The 20,565-nt window shown below is 38.0% G+C and overlaps 2 protein-coding genes across 3 annotated transcripts; one reads left to right on the top strand and one right to left on the bottom strand.

The window, feature by feature from the left end:
* The first annotated feature begins 7,789 nt into the window (after positions 1 to 7,789).
* On the top strand, positions 7,790 to 12,984 carry LOC110801643 (uncharacterized). Of its 2 annotated transcripts, XM_022007017.2 has the most exons (11): positions 7,790 to 7,928; positions 8,031 to 8,278; positions 9,113 to 9,208; positions 11,093 to 11,177; positions 11,359 to 11,480; positions 11,587 to 11,611; positions 11,706 to 11,789; positions 11,915 to 11,944; positions 12,032 to 12,137; positions 12,242 to 12,337; positions 12,777 to 12,984. In XM_022007017.2, exons 2-10 carry the CDS (start codon positions 8,183 to 8,185, stop codon positions 12,303 to 12,305), a joined length of 708 nt encoding a protein of 235 aa, XP_021862709.1. In that variant the 5' UTR covers positions 7,790 to 7,928; positions 8,031 to 8,182; the 3' UTR covers positions 12,306 to 12,337; positions 12,777 to 12,984. The 2 variants fall into 2 exon arrangements, with proteins under 2 accessions (XP_021862709.1, XP_021862708.1); XM_022007016.2 differs by lacking the exon at positions 7,790 to 7,928 and having other exon boundaries at positions 7,954 to 8,278.
* A 766-nt stretch (positions 12,985 to 13,750) lies between these two features.
* Positions 13,751 to 18,731, bottom strand: LOC110801639 (elongator complex protein 5). Its single transcript, XM_022007011.2, has 9 exons — positions 18,431 to 18,731; positions 18,259 to 18,351; positions 17,453 to 17,616; positions 17,012 to 17,058; positions 15,980 to 16,049; positions 14,713 to 14,921; positions 14,532 to 14,621; positions 14,336 to 14,411; positions 13,751 to 14,218 (listed from the first exon to the last, which is right to left on the bottom strand). The coding sequence occupies exons 1-9, from the start codon at positions 18,595 to 18,597 to the stop codon at positions 14,028 to 14,030; spliced, it is 1,107 nt and encodes a 368-aa protein (XP_021862703.1). The 5' UTR covers positions 18,598 to 18,731; the 3' UTR covers positions 13,751 to 14,027.
* Between the last annotated feature and the right edge of the window lie 1,834 nt (positions 18,732 to 20,565).

The following is a 20,565-nucleotide window of genomic DNA, read 5'->3' as shown; positions in this document are numbered from 1 at the left end:
CTATGATTATCTGTTTATTTGATCAGTTGAACTCTGAAACCGAGGAACACCTCTGGACATAATAAGGATGACAACTCTTACCTTATGTTCAAGAGCAAGCATCGAGCGACAAAGGAATTAGGAAATGCACACTTGTCCCTAAGGACAAGTGGGAGACTGAAGGAAATAATGCCCTTGGTCCAAGTATGCATTCTATATTAAGTCTAATAAATGCGGTTCAGTATTAATTAACAAGTTAATAATTCAGTGAGATCAAGTGAGCTGAATGCCTAGCTAGAGGCCGCTTCAGTTCAAGTGGAATTAATGATATTAATCCACAGCTTACTCTTGACTGAACCCGTAGGGTCACACAAATAGTACGTAAACGGATCAAGTATTTAATGGCATTAAATACTCCATCTATGGATATTCGAAATCGACGGATCTTGGTTTCAGTGGGAGCTGAGATCGTCACAGGCAAGAAATGAATGCTCCGGAAACGATGATATTGCCGGAAACGGAAATATGGATCGTATCGGAAATATAAATATTATCCAAGTCGTAGATGTTGCCGGAAACGGAAACATGGTACGTATCGGAAAATATTATCGGAAATGGAAATGTTGCCGGAATCGGAAATATTGCCGGAAACGGAAATATTGTCAAAATCGGAAATATTATCGGAATCGGAAAATAATTCCGGAAACGGAAATATTAAATATTTGTTCGAAACGGAAATTAATTCCGGAATCGGAAATATTAAATATTGTTCGTATCGGAAATGAATTCCGGAATCGGGAAATTAATCGGAAGCGTATCGTACGAATTAACATCGGACGAGGCATGCCAGACGAAGGCCCAGCACGAAGCCGGGCCATCGCCCAGCAAGCCAGCGCGCCACAACGCACCAGCCAAGGCTGCGCCAGGCCCACCGCAAGGCAGGCCCAGCGCGCGCCAACGCTGCGGCAGCGTGTGGGCCTCGTGGCAATGGGCTGCGAGCTCGCGGGCTGCGCGTGCGCGCATGGCGCCCCTCGTGGGCTGCTGTGCGTGCGTGTGTGTGTTGGTGTGCTATACGAATCCTAAAGCTATCAGGTTTCGACTAATGATTAAATTCCTAAAACTAAAAGGATGAATTAATTAAATAAGAATTCTATTAGGATTCTAGTTTAATTAATTCGTATCCTAATAGGATTACGATTCCCTTTCCATGCCTCTATAAATAAAGGCCTAGGGTCATTATTTTAAATAGAGTATTCAAGTATTCAAAGTGATTTTTGAGAGCAAAAATTCACTCATACAATTGCCTATACTAGCCGAAAATTCTAAGTACCTTAAGGGCGATCCTAGTTGGTCAAGCTTAAGGCGGATCCGGACGTGCTGTGGACTATCTACGGAGGGACGACACTTGGAGTCCTAAAGACTTGTTCTTGTTCGGTTCGGGCGCAGCTAGGGAAGGCACGCAACAAAGTGTATGCATCTAAACTATGCCAAATGATTATGTGTAAATAATATGCTTTCCTGGCTTTATGGTTTTTCCGCATGATTTATGAATTGTCATATGTATCATAACCTAACATGGTTCTGATCTGGACATGATATGTATATATTGGTTCTAATCTGCAAAAGATATGTATAGATCGGTTTTGATTTGTACATGATATGTACAAATCATTTATGATTTGGACATGATCTGATCATACCAGTTCTGATCTGGACATATTGATTTAGATTTAAACGACAACATTTTTACTATTAAAGCAATAATAGTAATAATAATAATAATGGTAATATTTTAATAACAATGGTATAAATATATTATACCGATAATTGGGGCTTGGGTTTAGGGTTCAGCGGTTAGGCGCTAGCAGTTAGGGGTCGTTGGGCCGGCGGTTTGGGTCGTGTTGCCGGCGGGCTGGTGATCGGCTTGTCGGGTTGGGCAATCTGGAGATTAGAGTTGCGTTAGTGTGTCGTTGTTGCGGTAGTTTGGGGTGTTTTGCGGTGTTTTTGCGCTGTTTTGCTGTGGTTTTGCGGTGTGTTGTAGATCATTGGGGTGGTTCGTTGGTTCGTCGAAGTGTTGGAGTGCGTTGGTGAGGGGGTTTCTCATGTTGTAGACGTCGTGTGGGGGGTATTGGTGAGGGTTGTTTTGGTGGTACGTTGGTGTAGGCGTTGATAGTGGGCGGTTGGCGTTGGTAGTGAGCGTTGATGTGCAGGCCCAACCATCTCCAAAACCATCCTGTGGCATAGGGACTTCTGCCACGGCTCGTTTGTGGTTTTTGCAGCTTATTCCTTTTAACTGTGACGTTGGTTTCTTTTATTTGTGTTGTAGAGGTGGTTAGTTTGTTTCTTGCTGGATTTTTGAGGTGGTGTTTTTGTTGGATTTTGTCATTTTGTTGGATTTTTGTGTTGCTCGTTGCTGTTCGTTTTCGCCATTATTTTGCATTTTTTGTTAGGTTATGATACATATAATTGAATATAAATCATGCGGAAAAACCATAAAGCCAGGAATCCAAATTAATTGCCACATAACAATTAGCATAATTTAGGACACATATACACTTTGTGGCGTGCCCTCCCTAGCTGCGCCCGAACCGAACAAGAACAAGTCTAGGACTCCAAATGTCGTCCCTCCGTAGATAGTCCACATCACGTTCAGATCCACCTTAGATTTAATTAACTAGAATTGCACCTAAGGTTCTATGTAATATTCGAATATTTTGAGGCAATATTAATCTTAGTTTTAAGCCTAAAACATATATGAATACTTGAATTAGATTATTATAAATTGTGAATATCATCACCTATTTATAGGGTAGGGAAATCGGATTTTAGAAACCTACTAGGATTCTATTTTAGCTGATCTGAATTAGACTTAAATTCAATCATCTAATTTCTAGTAGCTTTAGAAAATTAATCTAAATGAATCCTAATCGATCAAGGCTTCGTACACAAACACAAACACACGCACAACCCACGAAGGGCGCTGTGCGCGCGCGCTGAGCTCGGCCCAGCAGTTGCTCGCAGCCCACGAAGGGCGCGCCAGCTTTCTGGCCTCGCTCGCTGGGCCTGGCCTTGCTTCGTGCTTGGCTGTGCCTGCTTGCTTGGGGCAGCGGGCTGTGCCTATGTGTTTGCTTGTGCGCGCGGGCTTCGCTAGGCGTGGGCCTAGCTTCGTGTTGGGCCTTGCGTCTAGCAAGCTCGTCCGATGTTTATTTCGTACGTCGCGCTTCCGGTTAATTTTCCGATTCCATAATTCATTTCCGATTCGAACAATATTTAATATTTCCGATTCCGGAATAAATTTCCGTTTTGAACAAATATTTAATATTTCCGTTTCCGGAATTATTTTCCGATTCCGATAATATTTCCGATTCCGGAATAAATTTCCGTTTCGAACAAATATTTAATATTTCCGTTTCCGGAATTATTTTCCGATTCCGATAATATTTCCGATTCCGACAATATTTCCGTTTCCGGCAATATTTCAGATTCTGGAAATATTTCCATTCCCGGTAATATTTTCCGATACGTACCATGTTTCCGTTTCCAGCAACATCTACGACTTGGATAATATTTATATTTCCGATACGATCCATATTTTCGTTTCCGGCAATATCATCGTTTCCGGAGTATTCATAATTTTGCCTTTGGCGATTTCAGCTCCCACTGGAACCAAGATCCGTCGATTCTGAATATCCATAGATGGAATATTTAATTTCTTTAAATATTTGATCCGTTCACGTGCTATTTGTGTGACCCTACGGGTTCAGTCAAGAGTAAGCTGTGGATTAATATTATTAATTCCACTTGAACTGAAGCGGCCTCTAGCTAGACATACAGTTCACTTGATCTCACTGAATTATTAACTTGTATAATTAATACTGAACCGCATTTATTAGACTTAGCATTAAATGCATACTTGGACCAAGGGTATTATTTACTTCATTTTTGCTGGGTTTTTGTCTTGTTGTGGAGTTTTTGTCTTTTAGCTTGGTGTTTATGTGGCTGGCTTCTCTTGGTTTTGTTTTTATCATGGCTTGTCCGGTTGCTGCCCGAATCTCTTGTCCTCTAAAAGGTTGTGATGTTGCAATAGTGGAGGTGGTAGGGGGCTTTCAAGAAGTATTTTATTGATCACTTGGTGGCTCGTCATTTTAAAAGTGTTGATTTGAAAGCTTCTTACAAAGCACGTGTTGAGTGTAACTTTTCTTTGTTCTTCGCTTTGGACTTGGCGCTTCATCAGGCTGGCATCTGGCTTTGTCGGGAGTCTTTTTGCACTCACACTTTTAGTAAGAATAGTAAACATGCCGATGGTGTTGTGATTCATGCACCTAGTTTTGACGAGGTTGCGATCCATGGTATCCCCGAGCCTCCTAGGTCGATGTGTTGGTTGTTGATGGTGCGGTTGATGAGTCTGTTGGCACTCTTGATGCTCCTTCTTCTAAGCTTTCTTTACCTATGGATGATCCCACTATCTTCAACATCAATCTTCTTAGTCGTGTTTTTTCAAGGAAGTTGTAGACGGTTAAGTGCATTCCCCCTAAATTGCGGCTTGGGTTTGCTAGAGTTTTTCACAGTACTCTTGAAAAGGTCCTTGTGTGCCTAGGGATTTTTTGATTTGGGTGCAATTCCTTATTTTGTCGTGTTGCATTTTGGCTACTTTTGTGCCTAAAAACAGAGCTCAACGGCGGTCAGGTGAGAGAGAATGATGTCAGTTTAACTGTATTTCTCATGCCATTCTTAGATGGAGGGATCCCGGAGATAGGATTTGTTTGGTGTTGGATCGCATGTCTGAGGCGACCTCATCCAGTGGTGTGAAGAAATCCAAAATCTCCGAAGAAGTTAACCTTTTTCAATGCAAACGGAAGTTGAGAGATGGGCACTTTAACGCTGCTATTAAGGTGCTCACATAATCTGGTATTTCTCCATCTAATCGTGACACTCTCTATGATCTGGTGGCGAAACACCCCTACGCCCCCTCTCTGATTTTTCCTTCTTCTCCACTTGGTGGGGATGCCCTTTTTGTCCATAAAAATATGGTGCTGAATAAGATCCAAAGTTTTCCTAAAGGGACTTCTTGTGGTCACGATGGGCTTAGAGCACAAAATTTGGTGGATATTTTGGGTGGGGTTGCTTCTGTTGTTGCTGATGATTTGCTAGGATCCATCACTAGGGTTGTCAACATGTTCCTCAGTGGAAAGTGTCCTAGCTAGCTAGGGGAATTTATTGCTAGTGCCCCTTTGACTCCATTGGTCAAGCTAGGTGGTGGTATACGCTTTATTGTTGTTGGCACTGTGTGGAGGAGACTTGTTTCTAAGATTTCTTCTTCTTCAGTTGAAAATTCTATGAATACCTATTTGTATGATTTTCAGTTTGGTATCAATGTTCCGGGTGGTTGTGAGGCTGTCTTGCATTATGTGAACAGGCTCATTGAATCTAGGGGTAATGAGGTTGGGATTTATATGCTTTTGGTGGATATTAAGAATGCTTTCAACCTTGTAGATAAGAGTGTGATGCTTCAGGAAACTAGGTTGTGGTTCCCTTCCATTGCTCTATGGGTTGAGTTATGTTATTCTCAACCTGTTAGGCTCTTCTATGACAAGTCTATCCTTTGGTCTTGCCAAGGGGTTCTACAAGGTGATCCTTTGGGTCCTTTGTTGTTTGCCTTAGCTCTACATCCTTTGGTTCAGTCCAAAAATCTTTCTTGTGAGCTTTCCCTTCAAGATTGGTATCTTGATGATGGTACTATTGTTGGAGATACGCTTATGGTTGCCAAGGAGATACGCTTATGGTTGCCAAGGTACTTGACATCATCAAGACTGATGGACCGGCTCGTGGTTTGTTCCTGAAAGTGGATAAGACTGAACTTTTCTGGCCTGTGGAAGATCCTAGAGGAAGGGTGGAGGACATTTTTCCAATAAATATCTCTCACCCGCGTAAAGGTGTCAAACTTCTTGGTGGTTCAGTCAGTTTTGATGTAGGCTTCTCTCGTGATCTAGGTTTGAAAAGGGTCTCTAAATCAGTCGCCTTAATGGAGGTTGTTAGTAGACTAAATGATCCCCAATGTGAGCTCCTTCTTCTTCGTAATTGTGCTGGAGTTACAAAATTGTCCTACGCTTTGAGAACTTGCTCTCCTTTGGATTTCTTGGATGCCCAAGTTCAGTTTGATCTGGCTTTACGTACTTCATTGGAGAAGATTGTTACTGCTTCAGGGTCGGGATTCAGTGACTGGAAATGGCGGCTCGCCACTCTCCCAGTCAAGTTGGGCGGTCTTGGCATCCTTTATGCAGGGGATGTAATCTGTTATGCTTTTCTTGCTTCTCGTATGCAAACGAGCATTCTGCAGGCCAAGATTCTGTCGAAGACAAACATTGTCTTCCCTAGCTCTTCTTTTCAGCATGCTCTTGATGATTTCAATTCTTTTTGCAACGTTGATGCCCTCTCTGTCACCACCGACTCTTCTACCCCCTGGATGATGAAAACTTTGGAAAAGTGTTACTTAGTGTCATTGAGAAAAACCTCATTTCTAGATACTTGCTAAGCCCAAGACAGGTTGTTGTTCTCAGTTGTATCTGTTCCCCGCACGCACAAGATTTTATTTTCATCATTCCTATTGATGGCTTGGGGCAGAGGATGAACCATCGTCAATTCCGCTCTTTGTTGTGCTATAGGCTCACGGTACCTCTGTTCTCTGGAGGTAGTGTCTGCTCGAGTTGCAATGCTCCTAGGATGGACCAATGGGGAGATCATGTTGTCCACTGTTCTAGTGAAGTGAGTGTGAAGTTCAGGCATAATTTGGTGTGTGATATTCTTGTTGATGCTACTCCAAAGTTAAGATCATGGTGCGTAAGAAGGCTCCAATGCATTTCTTCTCAGAGGTTGGTAAGGATCTAAGACCTGCAGACCTCATACTGTTTAATTGGTTCCAATGTAAAGATGCATGTTTGGATGTGACTAGCATCTCTCCCTTTGCTGGTATGGGGGTGAGTTCTTGGGCTCCGGGGTGGCCTTGCACAATGATGTGGAAAAGAAAAAGAAGAAGTATGTGTCCAATGTGAGGACAACGGATATAAGTTTATCCCATTTGCTTTCTATGCGTTTTGGGAATTAGATAAGGAGCATTAGACACACTTTCACGTATCAAACGTCTCTCTATTAGTCACTCCATCAATGTTAAGAGTGGTGCATTTATCTTTCATAGATTGAGTTTTTACATTCAGAATGGGGTGAGAGCACAATTTGTTTCTACACTCTCATCCAACTTTATTTACATAATAATACTAATGCTTTATGTAATATGTTTACACGTGATTTATAATAATAATAATAAATAATAAAAATAACTATTTATAAAATATTTGACTTTATTAGCATTTGATTAATAATAATAATAATAATAATAATATAATATGATCTGAATTTATTTTTTCTAATCTGATTACATCATAAATAAGTAATACAAAAGGTCTTGTGCGCACAAGGTGTAGAATAAATTTATTGTACACTAATATAACTTTAACCTTTTTTTTTGTAACTTTAACCTAGTTTTCATTAACTTTTATATTAGTAAAAGAAAAATTGATAGATAAATATTTTAAAGGGTTAAATAATTAATTTTATACATTATTAGTGATTTTGAAGAAATAAGTTTTACTAAAATGAAAAAATTTATCCCTGAAAAATAGATAACTTTAACATATATATGCTTAACTTTTAAGCATTTTGAGTTAACTTTTACTCCGGTGTACAATATTTATTGTACACCCATTGTAAATAAGAATTTGTGTAAGTAATAACATCATGAAATAATAAGGTGAACTAACATGGCCTACTCCTTTTAACTTCTTGTAAACGTTTGAAACTAAAATACGAAATTGAAGATTCAAAGAATTTAACAGAGAATTAGCCAACTAGGCTAGGCTTCTTGAGAAGTTGGTACATGACGCGGTTTGTAACAGGTCAAATTCAACAAATAAACAAACTTCTCTCTATTTTATCCTTTTATTTAATTGCAAATTAATTTGATTCAACCACTGTCTTTCTTTGTTTGTTTCTTGCAGATTAATCAAATTCAAATTCAAAAAAACTGAAACGTAATTGGGCTTTCTGGCTTTGACCTTTTCCACCCAAATTTCCACCAAATACAAAGAAAAAATAAAGTAAAATTCATAGCTTTCTTGCTAAAATTTGAAGTTTTAGTTTTAGAGAGAGAATGATGAATCCGAATTGGGGGCTGAGGGGTTGCTGTAATCGTGATCAAAAGACTTTCATGATCACCATTGGCATCTTCACTGTTGTTATTCTTGCGGTTTGTTTTCTTTAATTTTCTTTATCATCTTTCTATTCTGCATTTTTACGCAACTTTTGAATCTTGGGTACTTATTTTATCAGTAATGTATTTGCTGGGTTGATTTTATCTGTATTATTGGTTACCAAGATTCCAACTTCACTAACTAGTGTAATTAACTAATTATCCACTTCTAATTACTCTAGTTTTGGTCTGTTGGGGGTTCCCAGATGTGCTATGTAAAGTTTTCATCAGTAATTTTACTAATTGAAGTTTGATGTAAACTTAAATAAAGTATTCTGAGTTTTGAAAATACCTAATTTGTGGGCGTTCAATTGTTTCTACATAGACAAATTGTATGAGTGATAAGATACCATGTTTGGATTATCCAATATGTAATTGAAACCTATTTGGAAATAATGTTGTTGCTTGGTAGTGTTAGATACTCAGTTTACTGTCAGAAATTTTCATAGTTTAGTATGTGCCTTAACCATTTCATTTGGTGCCATGGATTAGGGTTTCTCTTAATGAAAGTGTTTCCGGGGTTAGAAAGCTATAGTGCGGGCATTCTTTGCTAATGATATCGTTAACCGTACCACTAGGTTATTCTTGTAGCTACAAGCCTAGGAAAGTAGGATGATTCCTAAATCACTAAAGTTCGGCATTGCAACATGCTTAAGTTGAAGAGTTGAACTGCATGGAGATTTTCCGTATAGGACAGTTTAATTGCTTGAATATTTTGTATCTTTCTTATTCATTCTTGTATGATCTTATTGTACTTGGCTTATTAGTTGCATACTGGCAGACTTGCTTGACTAATTAGCTGATTGATAACTTTTCTTGTTTGATTGGCAGTTATGGAGGACATTTTTGCTGACACCGTTTAAGCTTATTACCGTCTTTCTTCATGAAGTCAGTCATGCTATAGCATGTTTACTTACATGCGGTTCGGTAAGATACTTCTTGCCTTCTTTTTGCAACTTTCTTCACCAGTTTTGTTGAGCTATAGAGAGTATAACTTGTGGCACTTAGTTAACCCCTGTGGTGCCTCCTTAAATATTATCCCTTGTGGTATGGAATGTGCAAGTGGTATATGGATTTTCAAGAGGGGTTAATTGGATGAAAAGATTTATTCATGAAATTTTCAAATTGTTCATCAGATTAACCATATATCATTATATAATTTGGATTACAAAGGACTAAGTCATCAAAAGTTGTTTCCCTTCAATCGGTTCATTAGGCCAAGTTCATGAAATAGATCAGGACTTCAGGAGTGTCCTTGGAACAACCGAAGTGCAAAAACTGAAACTGTGGCAAATAAATTTTTTAAGTTGTACACGGGACACCTCCCCTCCCCCCTATTTCTTGGTCTTATAAACTTCTCTCAAAAAGAAAGACTAATACTCTACACACTTAAATGCCTCTATATCAAGTTAAAGGCATTTGTCTGAACTCTAGACAACAAGCAGACTGATCTATTTTAAAAGTGGCTTTAGGAAGTCCCTTGGCTCTCTAGCTTACCTACGCAGATCTTGGAAAATCTCATAGTACGAGTAGATCATGTGAAGTTAAAATATGCAATTCAGTGATGAGCAATTGAGCACAACTCCCAAGGAAATATGGTATGTCAGCATTAGAAATGATATAACAAGAGACGGAGCAGTATGCATATTTTAAGAAAAATTGTTAGTTAAACCTGCTTATGGGCATTTATTTGTGAAAGAGGCCTTGGGTGATTAGGAGAGGATATTGGGTGGAAAGTGCATCTCAAACATACTGGAATACGGCAAACAGAAATTGAGACATTTATTTGTGGATCAGCGGGTGTTGTTACTAAGTGTATTACATGGCATAAGTCAACTTGTCAAGTACTTCTCTAATTTAATTCTACTCTTACTCAACGTGAAGTATTAGCCGAGTCAATCGTCTTTCAGATCAAGATTCCAGTAGAAATAATTTCATTGGGAACAGTAGCCCAGTAGGGTAAGGCGACAGCCTACAAGTTACAGAGTAATTTTTTCAGGTATATAGGTAAAGATGTCTGCCTCATTAGATATTTTGAGACATTGTATTTCAGAGTGATCATATGTTAAGGTTCTCTTGTAAAGATTTCCATTCATCTGCAGATCATCTGCTGTTCTGCTTAAACTGTAGTATATTCGATTCAATAATTACTATTTTGGGCCATGACATTTTAAACTCACATGATACTGTGCTATGAATAATTATCATGGAAAAGGGCACGTTAGATGGTAGAGTTATGGTTAACTTGTTTTGTTAGTAGCTTGAAGAATAAGTTAGAGTTTATTAGAGGAAGAAGTCCTATAAATAGAGCATATTAGAGAGAGGGTTATGTTAAATATTGTGGAAAGTCAGTATCAAGTCTAGTTTGGGAGAGTGTCATTCCCCTCGGAGAGTGTCATTCCTCTCGAAAGATTGGCTAGGTTGTAATCGGTGATTTCCACCGTGATAATCTTCAGCACAATTATATCATTACTTGTCCTTCCTTATTCATCCTTCTTCCTCGAATCTCCCTTTTCTGTCCATAATCTTACTGATTTAGTCGGTATCTATGCTAATACATAGCATACTGCACCTGTCTTTGTGCTTGAAGCTTAGATTTTAACTTGCAGCCCTCACAATTAACAGACAGTTTCTTATTGGAGTCTGATGCGGATAAAATTTTGCTTCTTTACATTTTTCTATAGTTTCCAATTTTATATTACAATTCCATGTTACTCGGAGAATCTAAACCTGAAAAATTAGCGATCAAAGATACAGTGACTCGCTTTATGATTAATGATTATGGTTACTTGTTCTGTAATGCTATTCTAGGTGGAGGGAATTGAGGTTCATGCAAACGAGGGAGGTTTGACAAGAACACGCGGTGGTGCTTATTGGCTGATCTTACCTGCAGGATGTAATACTCTGCCTAATGCTTTTATTGAACTCCATGTAATTTTATGTTTTCTGTTTAATGATCAATCTGGGAACTCTTGATTTCATGTCATGATTCAAATTCACCTTTTACTTTTAGTTCTACTTATTTTCAACTTATACGCTTAGGGCACTCACATCTTTAATGCATCTTTCTGATTTAGATCTTGGCTCTTCATTCTGGGGAATGCTTTTGGTACTTGCCTCCACAAATCTCATGACAGCAAGAATCGCTGCTGGCTGTCTCGGAGTAGCTCTGCTTGTCGTGCTATTCATTGCAAAAAATGTAACAAGGATTTTATGCTTTTACTTTATAATAGTACCATCTTTTCGCTCCATTTTTTTACTCAAAAAAGTTCTGACGTTCTGTATAATTGCTTGGTAACAAACAGTGGACGCTTCGAGGACTTTGCATTGGTGAGTACCACTATATATTTACTTATCCTCATCCAATCTTTCTACTGATTTTAAGTTGTAATAATTTACATTACACTTAATGATGACAATACAGGTTTCATTATTTTTATTGGTGTAATTTGGGTGTTGCAAGAAAAGACGGAAGTACGTATCCTTCGGTATGTCATTCTTTTTATTGGTATGTGCTTACAACCCATCTTTCCTTTCGACAATACATATATACGTGTTAGTTGGCACTATCTTTTATAAAATATTGAAGAGAGATTTTGAAGCAGTTCTAAAAGCATGTCTCGTTTTTTGCAGGGGTGATGAATAGTCTGTTCTCAGTTTATGGTATATTTTATTATCCTTTTTCAAAAATCTCTATTTGCAAGGCTTTCAGTTTGAATATTCTGACTTTTATGTTGTGATGTGATGCAGATATCTACGATGATTTAATATCTCGAAGAGTTAACTCAAGTGATGCTGAGAAATTTGCTGAGGTTTGCCCTTGCCCATGCAATGGGATGGCTTGGGGGTTCATTTGGTGAGTTTTTGGAAAGAAATTATAAAAAATACAATAAAAAAACAAGTACACACCCTCTTTGTTTTGTTAGTTTTGACACTTTTTTCTTGAAAATTCTGTTGCAGGGGAATGATATCCTTTGTATTTCTATGCGGAGCCATGTATTTGGGGCTTGTCATCCTGTCATGAGTAACAATGCTTCTCTGAGCATATTTTCCAAGGTATATTTTACTATTTGTGGGTTTTGAACGATGGTTAATACCACCACCTTTGGTGAGCAGATAATGGCGGTAATGGTAGTACATTTGTGTGTGATTCTGTGTGAAAAATTCTATACAATGTCTATGGAAATGCAAGTTTAATTTCGCATTGGTAGTTTTTTTACCCATGAATTTCCATTATCATCACTCCTTACCAATTGAGAAGTGGCATTTAATGGTAATGGAAATCTACGGATAAAAACTCATACTTTTGGACGGAGCTGCATTACCATAGTTTTAACTGTGAGACTTTTCTTACAGAAATAACACATTACAATTACCATCAGTTGTGTCCACCAATCAAAGTGGTTGTTAAAGCATGTACTTTCTTAAGATGTATTATACGTTTGTAGCTTACTTAGTGTTCACAGAATGGTTCTGTTGTCCCTTGTTTTCGCAGGACTTAGCACTGAGTGTCTAGTATCAGCTGACATGATGGATGAACAGAATTTCTTTATTCTTTCGCAGTAATTCTTGCTGTCTACATACAAAGGGTGGCTTGTACATTTAGACAGGATGAATCCATTGTTATAGTATTACTGACTGAGGAAAACAATGTATTAACACATTTATTTCTACTATATGGTAATTGATTAAGATGTTTCTGATGCAATGGTGTTAGTGTTACACATTGGCAGTAGAAGTTTTTCTTGTGAATCTAATGATTATTGCTGGATATATTGTTAATCTGAAACACAACAGCATAAATTGACAAATGTTTGCAAAATTGAAAAGAAATCCACCGACTCTCAGAGTATTCTCATAGGAACCATATACGACATTGAGTCCCAACATTGTCCCACCAACAACCATTTTTCTACTCTGCATTACTCCGTACTCAATCTAGCGAGACTCTTGATCACTGAAATTGCATGTTAGATGGTAGGTGGGGTTAGTATATTTTGCACCACACTCGTCCCATACTCGGGCGATATTGGCTACGTTACCACACTCGTCCCATACTCGGGCGATATTGGCTACGTTACCACACTCGTCCCATACTCGGCGGTATTGGCTACGTTACCACACTCGTCCCATAATCGGGAGATATTGGGTATGTTACCACACTCGTCCCATACTCGGCGATATTGGTTACGTTACCACACTCGTCCCATACTCGGCGATATTGGCTACGTTACCACACTCGTCCCATACTCGGCGATATTGGTTACGTTACCACACTCGTCCCATTCTCGGCGATATTGGCTACGTTTTGGTGGGTAGTAGACTAAAGGGCACGTTTGGGACCAATAGTCATACGCTCCTAATCGTAAAGGAGAACAGCATTTACATAATTACATGCAAATATTCTGGAGTGCATATATTAAGCTAGTTGGGAAGAAAACCCCGTTGTTTATTTAATACGAAAACGAATTTAAACTTGGTAAAACTTTCCCTCCTTATTAAAGTATGAACTAATATCAATGGATCGTAGTATGTCAAAGCAAAAATATTCATCGGGTCTTTTGTTTTTCCTGGTATCTTCTACGACCTCGAGTTTGAATAATGACTCAATGTAATTAAGATCATAAAGTTGCTAACAAGTTTGAATTTTCTTCACTTTGAAGACAAATAGGTCGTGTCGGGTTACAAAATTAAGCCTTCTTTTAGATGTTCTTATAAGGCTCATTAATTTGTACACAGAGCAAATCTATATATCCAAGTCGTCGTCAGGATCCTCATCAGAGTCTGGCCTCTCATCATCTGAATCACGGAGATAGACTATCTCACCTCTCGAAGAATTATCGGTAACTCCTGATTTCTCAGCTTCAGTCGGTATCCCATCTTGACCGTCCATGAGTGATCGTCGGCCATCATATATTTGGTTAGCTCTATCTGTTTCTGTAAGTAACAACAAAATACCATCATCAGAATATTCCAAATGCCTATCACAATGACACTAATTTAGGTGTTTCTATAAAAGCTCAAATCCAACTAAAAAAGCTTTCTGACCAATACCTTGGTGTTCAAAAGGAAGAACTACTTTTGAACGATCAATTTGCTCCTTTTCTGACAGCTCTAGATTAAAATGCACCTGCAGAGAGAAAACAAATGAAATTAGGAATATGAATATAACAATACGTTTTGTTCTTTTCACCTGAAAAAAAAAAGTAACTTAACTCTTGTATGCACATAGGAATTATAGGATACTGACCTTCGGTACTAGTGTCTGCGCCATCAACTCCTCTTCAGACAAAATTGATTTAAAAGCAATTCCAGATTGCTCAACATGAACTTCTTCAGACTGAACAAAGTTTAAATAGGTATCAGCAAAAAGGAGATCTAGACCACTGAATCCTGTATCGATGAAGCATTTTATCTAAGAAAGAGAATACCATCACTCTAACTCTTCCATTTCTGCGCTTAAGGCGCACCCTCAACTTAGCCTTCCTAAGATTCTGTTCAAGCAGCCCTCCTTGTCCACTTTTAAGTTGAGTAGCGCCTTCCACACTAGCCACAATAGAAGACATATACTCAATAGCAGCGTTTGTACTAGCGTCATGAATATCTGAATGCAACAGCCAAAAGGCACTGGAAACTTGTTCTGCATCATCACAGATATGAGTTTGACAATAAGAGGTCAAATAACATATTCTGCAAAGGATCATATTCCACGAACAAAAAATGATTGACTGCAAAGAGAGGGAAAGCAACTTAAAAAAGATGGACTACAAACTGTCCTACATCTAGAACAGCTAACTGTGCACTTCCTTGCTTATTCAGCCATACAAGATATGTTCCATGAATAGAGGTCATGAAATGCAAGTTGCAATATGAATTGACAAACAAGAAGAAACTGTGATAAACCTAGTTCTTAGCTTGTACTAGACCTAAGTAACATCCCTACGATTCCACAGATAGAAGAATGTTTTCAATTATACCCATGAAACAGTAATGCTGGACTAATCTGTTTGTAAAGGAAGTCCTCTTCCAATTTGCTCTTAGATCATGTTCTAATTTCTTCTTTCTTAGTGCAAAGAAAATCAACTCATGATGCAACAATGGAATCGACATAATCCACGGGCAAGAGTGGTAACCCTCTACTACCCCAAAATAAAACCAATCTACCAATCCGGTAGATTGTGTCCTCTAATCCACGATACCATATTTTTGGGAATGTTCATAGTTCTTAGTGAAAAACTTAACCTTTTCCTAAAAGGATTAGATATTCAGATTCCAGCCAACATTAAAAACCCCAATCTATTGAGGGTTTGAACAAGTATACAATTTACAAAAACACCCAAACTTGCAAATTTGGGGTGGAGAATTATGTTCATAGATCCATGGTTCCAAATAGAATATGTGTCATATGAGAAGTTGCTGAACATATTGCCCAATAAGCCTACAGAAGCAGACAAAGGATAATATAATTATTAACAGGTATTGCTGCACACCTTTACAAAGCTTACTGCCACCAAAACACAAGGCGCATATGCCTTAGGCCAGTTACAATGAAGAAAAGGCGTGCTGTATTTCATAATACCTTCTAAGTTTAAGAAGGGAATCAATGCAAAACATAAAAAGATGTTTAGTTACAAGAATTGTGTTGAACATCTTATGCATCAAGAAAAGCAAAGAATTTAATCATATGGAAAAACATACCGTGACAACGAATATTACTAAGAAAACCAGCTACAGATGATAGCCGAACATCTCTTAATAGCTCAGTTACCTGGAAAATAGGTCAGAAAACTGATTCATTAAATATTTTCAAAAAGAAACTTAAGATGAAAATATTTAAAGAAACAAAATTAACAAAAGGATGAATAAGAAGGCAAGCTTCCATAAACTTACAAAGAATAAATTAAATTTGCTATATGAGTGGCAAAGCAGAGGCAACACGTTAGATATTAAGAGAATTTTGGGAGTTATATCTTGACCAATTGCTCTTAAATCAAAATGGCTCTTAAAACCTCTTTGCTTCCTTTCCCTGAAGTAGAAGATTGTCGTCCCGTTATCGCTTTTGGGTCAATTGGAAACAACCTCTCTGCAATTGCAGGGGTAGGTTTGCGTACACCCGACCCCCCTTATCCCGCTTCGTGCAGGAGCCTCTTTGAGGCAATGGGGTAATGATAATGATAATGAATATCTTGACCAATTGCATTTCATATCACTCTAGCATAAATTGACACTAGTTTAGAATTGCCATGCAATTAGGATGAACAACACAATTTTAACTTATACTCGTTCTTCATTATTTACAGTTTCTCTAGGAATGAATACAAATCAATAGGAAAAACTATGCCACATCCTTCCAAAAAGGTGTTCACATTATAGGCTCAATAAGTTTGCAAGAAACACAATCCTATACTTCTATGTGTTTGTTTAATATGTGAACACTTCAATATAGTGTTTGCAAAAAAGATATATTGCTATTAGCTACCTCAATCTATAATCACGCATCGCTTATCATCAGCAAAGCCCTTAAATTCTCCCCCCTTAAAAAGTTACAAGTTATAGCCCAGACCCCCCCCCCCCCCCACCTCCCAAGTAAATAAGACCTCATATAAGAATGTGATCATATTTGTTCTTTGACTCAAGATCTACAACAATATGATGCTGAAATCTATGTAACAAATATTTGTTTTTTTCTTTGTGGGGGGTGGGGGGGAGGGGAGAGAAACAAGGTATTACCGAGTCTATTGCTATGCAGAAGCGATCCTTTCCTTGTCCAACAATCCCTGTGACACAAACAAGTATTCGGGAAGCTCTGAGTTCACCCCGGCCAAACAAAAAGGAAATAGCACAAAGATACAACATAGAAATTTACTGAACAGTCTTTTTTTATATTTAATCTACTAGTTTTATCACTGGGCTGAAACAGCTACCACATTATACCATCATAATTCATAAATGATACTCAACTATGTTTGCATATTGCACAGACATCAATTTGACAGCTGAAACTTTTGATTACATGTTCTTCCTCTAGCACGCACACACTACATGAAACTTTATGGATTTTAATAAATAGATCTCTAATACTCACTTGTTTCCACAACTGACAAGTATGCTTAACTGGTTTCAGCATTGCTAATTGGGAAGAAAAAAAAAAGGTACAAAATGAAGCTATACCTTTTCCCAGATCAATAATCCCAAAAAGCAATTTCTCCAAATTCCTTACATCTCTGAAAACTGTCACCCCAAACGAAGAGTCTGGAAGGCTGCCAATCTGCCCACTTCCCTTAAGCCTATGCTTCCAACCCAGAGGATCTGTATAACAATCTAGTATCCAAACCCTACAAATGAATTTTCCATAGTCAGAAACATCAGAACCACAATTTGATCTTGACTAATTAAGGTTCATTTCCTTAGCTTATTTTATAAAACCATGAAAGAACCAAGGAACCCCGCTAATTCAAAATTTTACATATCCAAAAGTAGGTGAAAGTATCGTGAAATACTTCCTCAAATGTAAAAACTGTCAACAGTAGTAACATGTCACAACTCTTGATCCCTCGTAAGTAAAAGTAGGACATGCTTTTGCAAAAAGACCCTTCTAAAATAATCGAGCCACTCCCATGTTCTCCTCAACACGACAACACTCAACCAAGTCTCTCACGAAATCCAATCACAAAACATCACTACCTTAAGAAAGATAACAACTTTCAATCTAAAGATAGTACTTTTATATGCCATTCTTTCAAATTAGTAGATGCCTCCACTCTTTAACAAATCAAAATAACACTAAACCCTTAGTTCCTTATTATCAGCAACAAAAGATAATTCACAGCCAAAATAGGCGGACAAAATCACCTAAATTTTTCTACTTGTATAATTTTTGCACTATTTAATCATTGATAATTTCACTCATTTTGAAGAAACATAAAGATAAAATTAACTTCAAAACAAAACAAAAATGGCGGAAGAGTAATACATGCCATTTATCCAAAGAAAGACCATCGATTCCTCCGCTCTTCAGCAAATCAATATAGTAAGACGGGCTTCGAGCAAATGCTACAATCACGATACCTCTGCAAAAAAAAATTAAGAACAAGATTAGCGCAAAGGTAATCGGATTATAGGGCGTTGTTAGTAGTGTAACTGTGTAACCTGGATTGCGATTTTCCCGCCAAAATGAAAGAAGAAAGCTGTCGGAGGACGTGATCGAAGACATGACAGGCTAGAGGAGAGTGAATGGCGTCCTTGATTGTCAGGGCTGGAGCTAGCTCTCCTTCTAATGCTCCGTCTCGAAGAACTCTGCAGGTTGCTTCCGCCATTGTTGAAGCTCTAAAACCCTAGGTTTTGTAATTGGGGGTTTTGATTCTCCTTGTTTTCTGATTTTGATTTTTGGTTGGCGGTTAGTTTACTGGCAAATTTTATGTCGTCGTTTGCTTTTCCTTTTTCCGGAAAACATCGGCCCCGTTTGGCAATCGACTGTTAGCTGAATCACTTAATGTTAGCTATTTGTATTAACTGATTTGATAAACGAATTGAATTAGTTGGTTGTGTAAAGTGTTTGTTAATTACTCAGTTGTTAGTTGTTTAATGTTTAATAAATAATCATTAGCAACACGAACATATGTGATATAGGATTGTGGGTAGGTAGAGTTATTTCTTTTCAATAATAGGACAAAGTTTTCATTATCACCTACTTCTTGAAATCTCTAAATGAAAAGACCCTTATATTGAGCTTTTTCAAAGTGTTTTTATCCCAAATCTCTCTTCCAAATTTCTCATAACCAAATACTCCATTAACTTTTAAAAAACGGTCAAACGTCTAATTCATATCAAAAATCTATTTTTTCTCCAAATATTTCATAATCAAGCATACACATTGTTACTTTTAACAAAGAATAAATGCGGGATGAGTAAACTAATACATTGTAATTAGTCGTTTTCTCTCCCTCCTTCCCTTCTCTTGTTCTCTGTATAGGGTTTACAAAATTAGCGTTTCTTAAGCAGCAAATTTGGGTTTTCTCTTTTAATTCTGCTTTTTTGTGCGTTTGATTTCAATAAAACTACATATTTTAAGTGTAGTAAGTACCCTATGGTGGGTTTGATTCCAGTTAAGTTTGGTGTGGTTAGTTTAGTACAAGTTGTTTCTCTGGTAAAGATTTATGCGGGATCGAAAATGAGGTCAATCTTTCGACTACAATTAAACGAATCATACGGAAATCATATCATCACGGCTACAAAAAATCTATAGATCCCCTCGTTGAAGAAGGTTGTAAATTACAACGATATAAAAGAAGGTATACAAACTTTTTGAAATGTAACGATCGTATATGTGGTTAAAGGAATTTTTTATTTGATTCATATTATGTATTTGTTAGATTCAAATATTTTCTGTAGATACCGTATGCCTATGTGTTTGGCCGAAGTGAGGAGTTCTCCCTCGACCTGGGTGCTTTTCCCCAAGTCGGATTCGATGAGACTAGGAACACTTGGTTACGAGCAACGCCAACATTAATGGTAGCGCTACAAGAACGGAAGAGGTATTTGTAGCATGGAATGCACCCCCAACAGGTTGGTACTCGTTTAACTAGGATGGAGCAGTAAAAGGCGCGCTTGAACCTGCCGTGGGGGAGCTATCATTCGAGACTCTAGGGGCACTTTGGTATCTACCTAGCTTGGTGGAAAAGTTTGGGCATTGCAATGCATTTAGAGCTGAATAAACACACTCATTTGAGGCTTGGAGCTAGAAAGGAGCCTACACATGCATAAGCAAATTGATTATTCAAATTGATCGATAACTTCGTTGGCCTGTGTGCAATCCCTTCGAAGCAACGCTATTGGAACAGGTGAATGTGTCCATCTTATCGACTACTTTCGTGGGATGATTAACAAGGATGAGTGGAAAATCAAGGTCATCAAGGTCTATCGAGAGTGAAATCGCATTGCCGATTAGATTGCCAACCACGTGTTCCTATTTTCGTGGGATGGTTAACAACGATGAGTGGGAAATCAAGGTCATCAATGTCTATCGAGAGTGAAATCGCATTGCCGATTAGATTGTCAACCACGGGGTGGCTCAATGTCACGAGATTGTCATAGTGGAGGACATTCCTTTAGCTCTTAAAAGATTGTTAGATGAGGACATTCGAGGCGTGTCACTACCACGTTTTATTCCTCCTTGGTCCTTTTTGTTGTTTTGGTTTTTGCTTTGTAGTTTGTTTGGTAGTTTGTTTTTCCTTATATTTGGGTCTTTCTCTTCTACAACATTAAAATAAAACACAAAAGTTCCC

This window comes from Spinacia oleracea, chromosome 1 (genome assembly GCF_020520425.1).
Source record: "Spinacia oleracea cultivar Varoflay chromosome 1, BTI_SOV_V1, whole genome shotgun sequence".
NCBI lineage: Eukaryota > Viridiplantae > Streptophyta > Magnoliopsida > Caryophyllales > Amaranthaceae > Spinacia > Spinacia oleracea.
The sequence above is the reverse complement of the archived record's forward strand: the minus strand, read 5'-3'. Positions and strand labels throughout refer to the sequence as shown.

Bases quoted from the DNA above. Each gene is read 5' to 3' on its own strand.
- LOC110801639 (XM_022007011.2), bottom strand. From the start codon at position 18,597: ATGGCGGAAGCAACCTGCAGAGTTCTTCGAGACGGAGCATTAGAAGGA. The intron at 17,617-18,258 runs GCATGTATTACT...ATTCATTTGTAG, and splicing joins GGTCTTTCTTTGGATAAATG to GGTTTGGATACTAGATTGTT. The intron at 16,050-17,011 runs GTAATACCTTGT...CCTATTTTCCAG, and splicing joins TCTGCATAGCAATAGACTCG to GTAACTGAGCTATTAAGAGA.
- LOC110801643 (XM_022007017.2), top strand. From the start codon at position 8,183: ATGATGAATCCGAATTGGGGGCTGAGGGGTTGCTGTAATCGTGATCAA. The intron at 11,178-11,358 runs GTAATACTCTGC...TTTCTGATTTAG, and splicing joins GCTGATCTTACCTGCAGGAT to ATCTTGGCTCTTCATTCTGG. The intron at 11,790-11,914 runs GTATGTGCTTAC...CGTTTTTTGCAG, and splicing joins GTATGTCATTCTTTTTATTG to GGGTGATGAATAGTCTGTTC.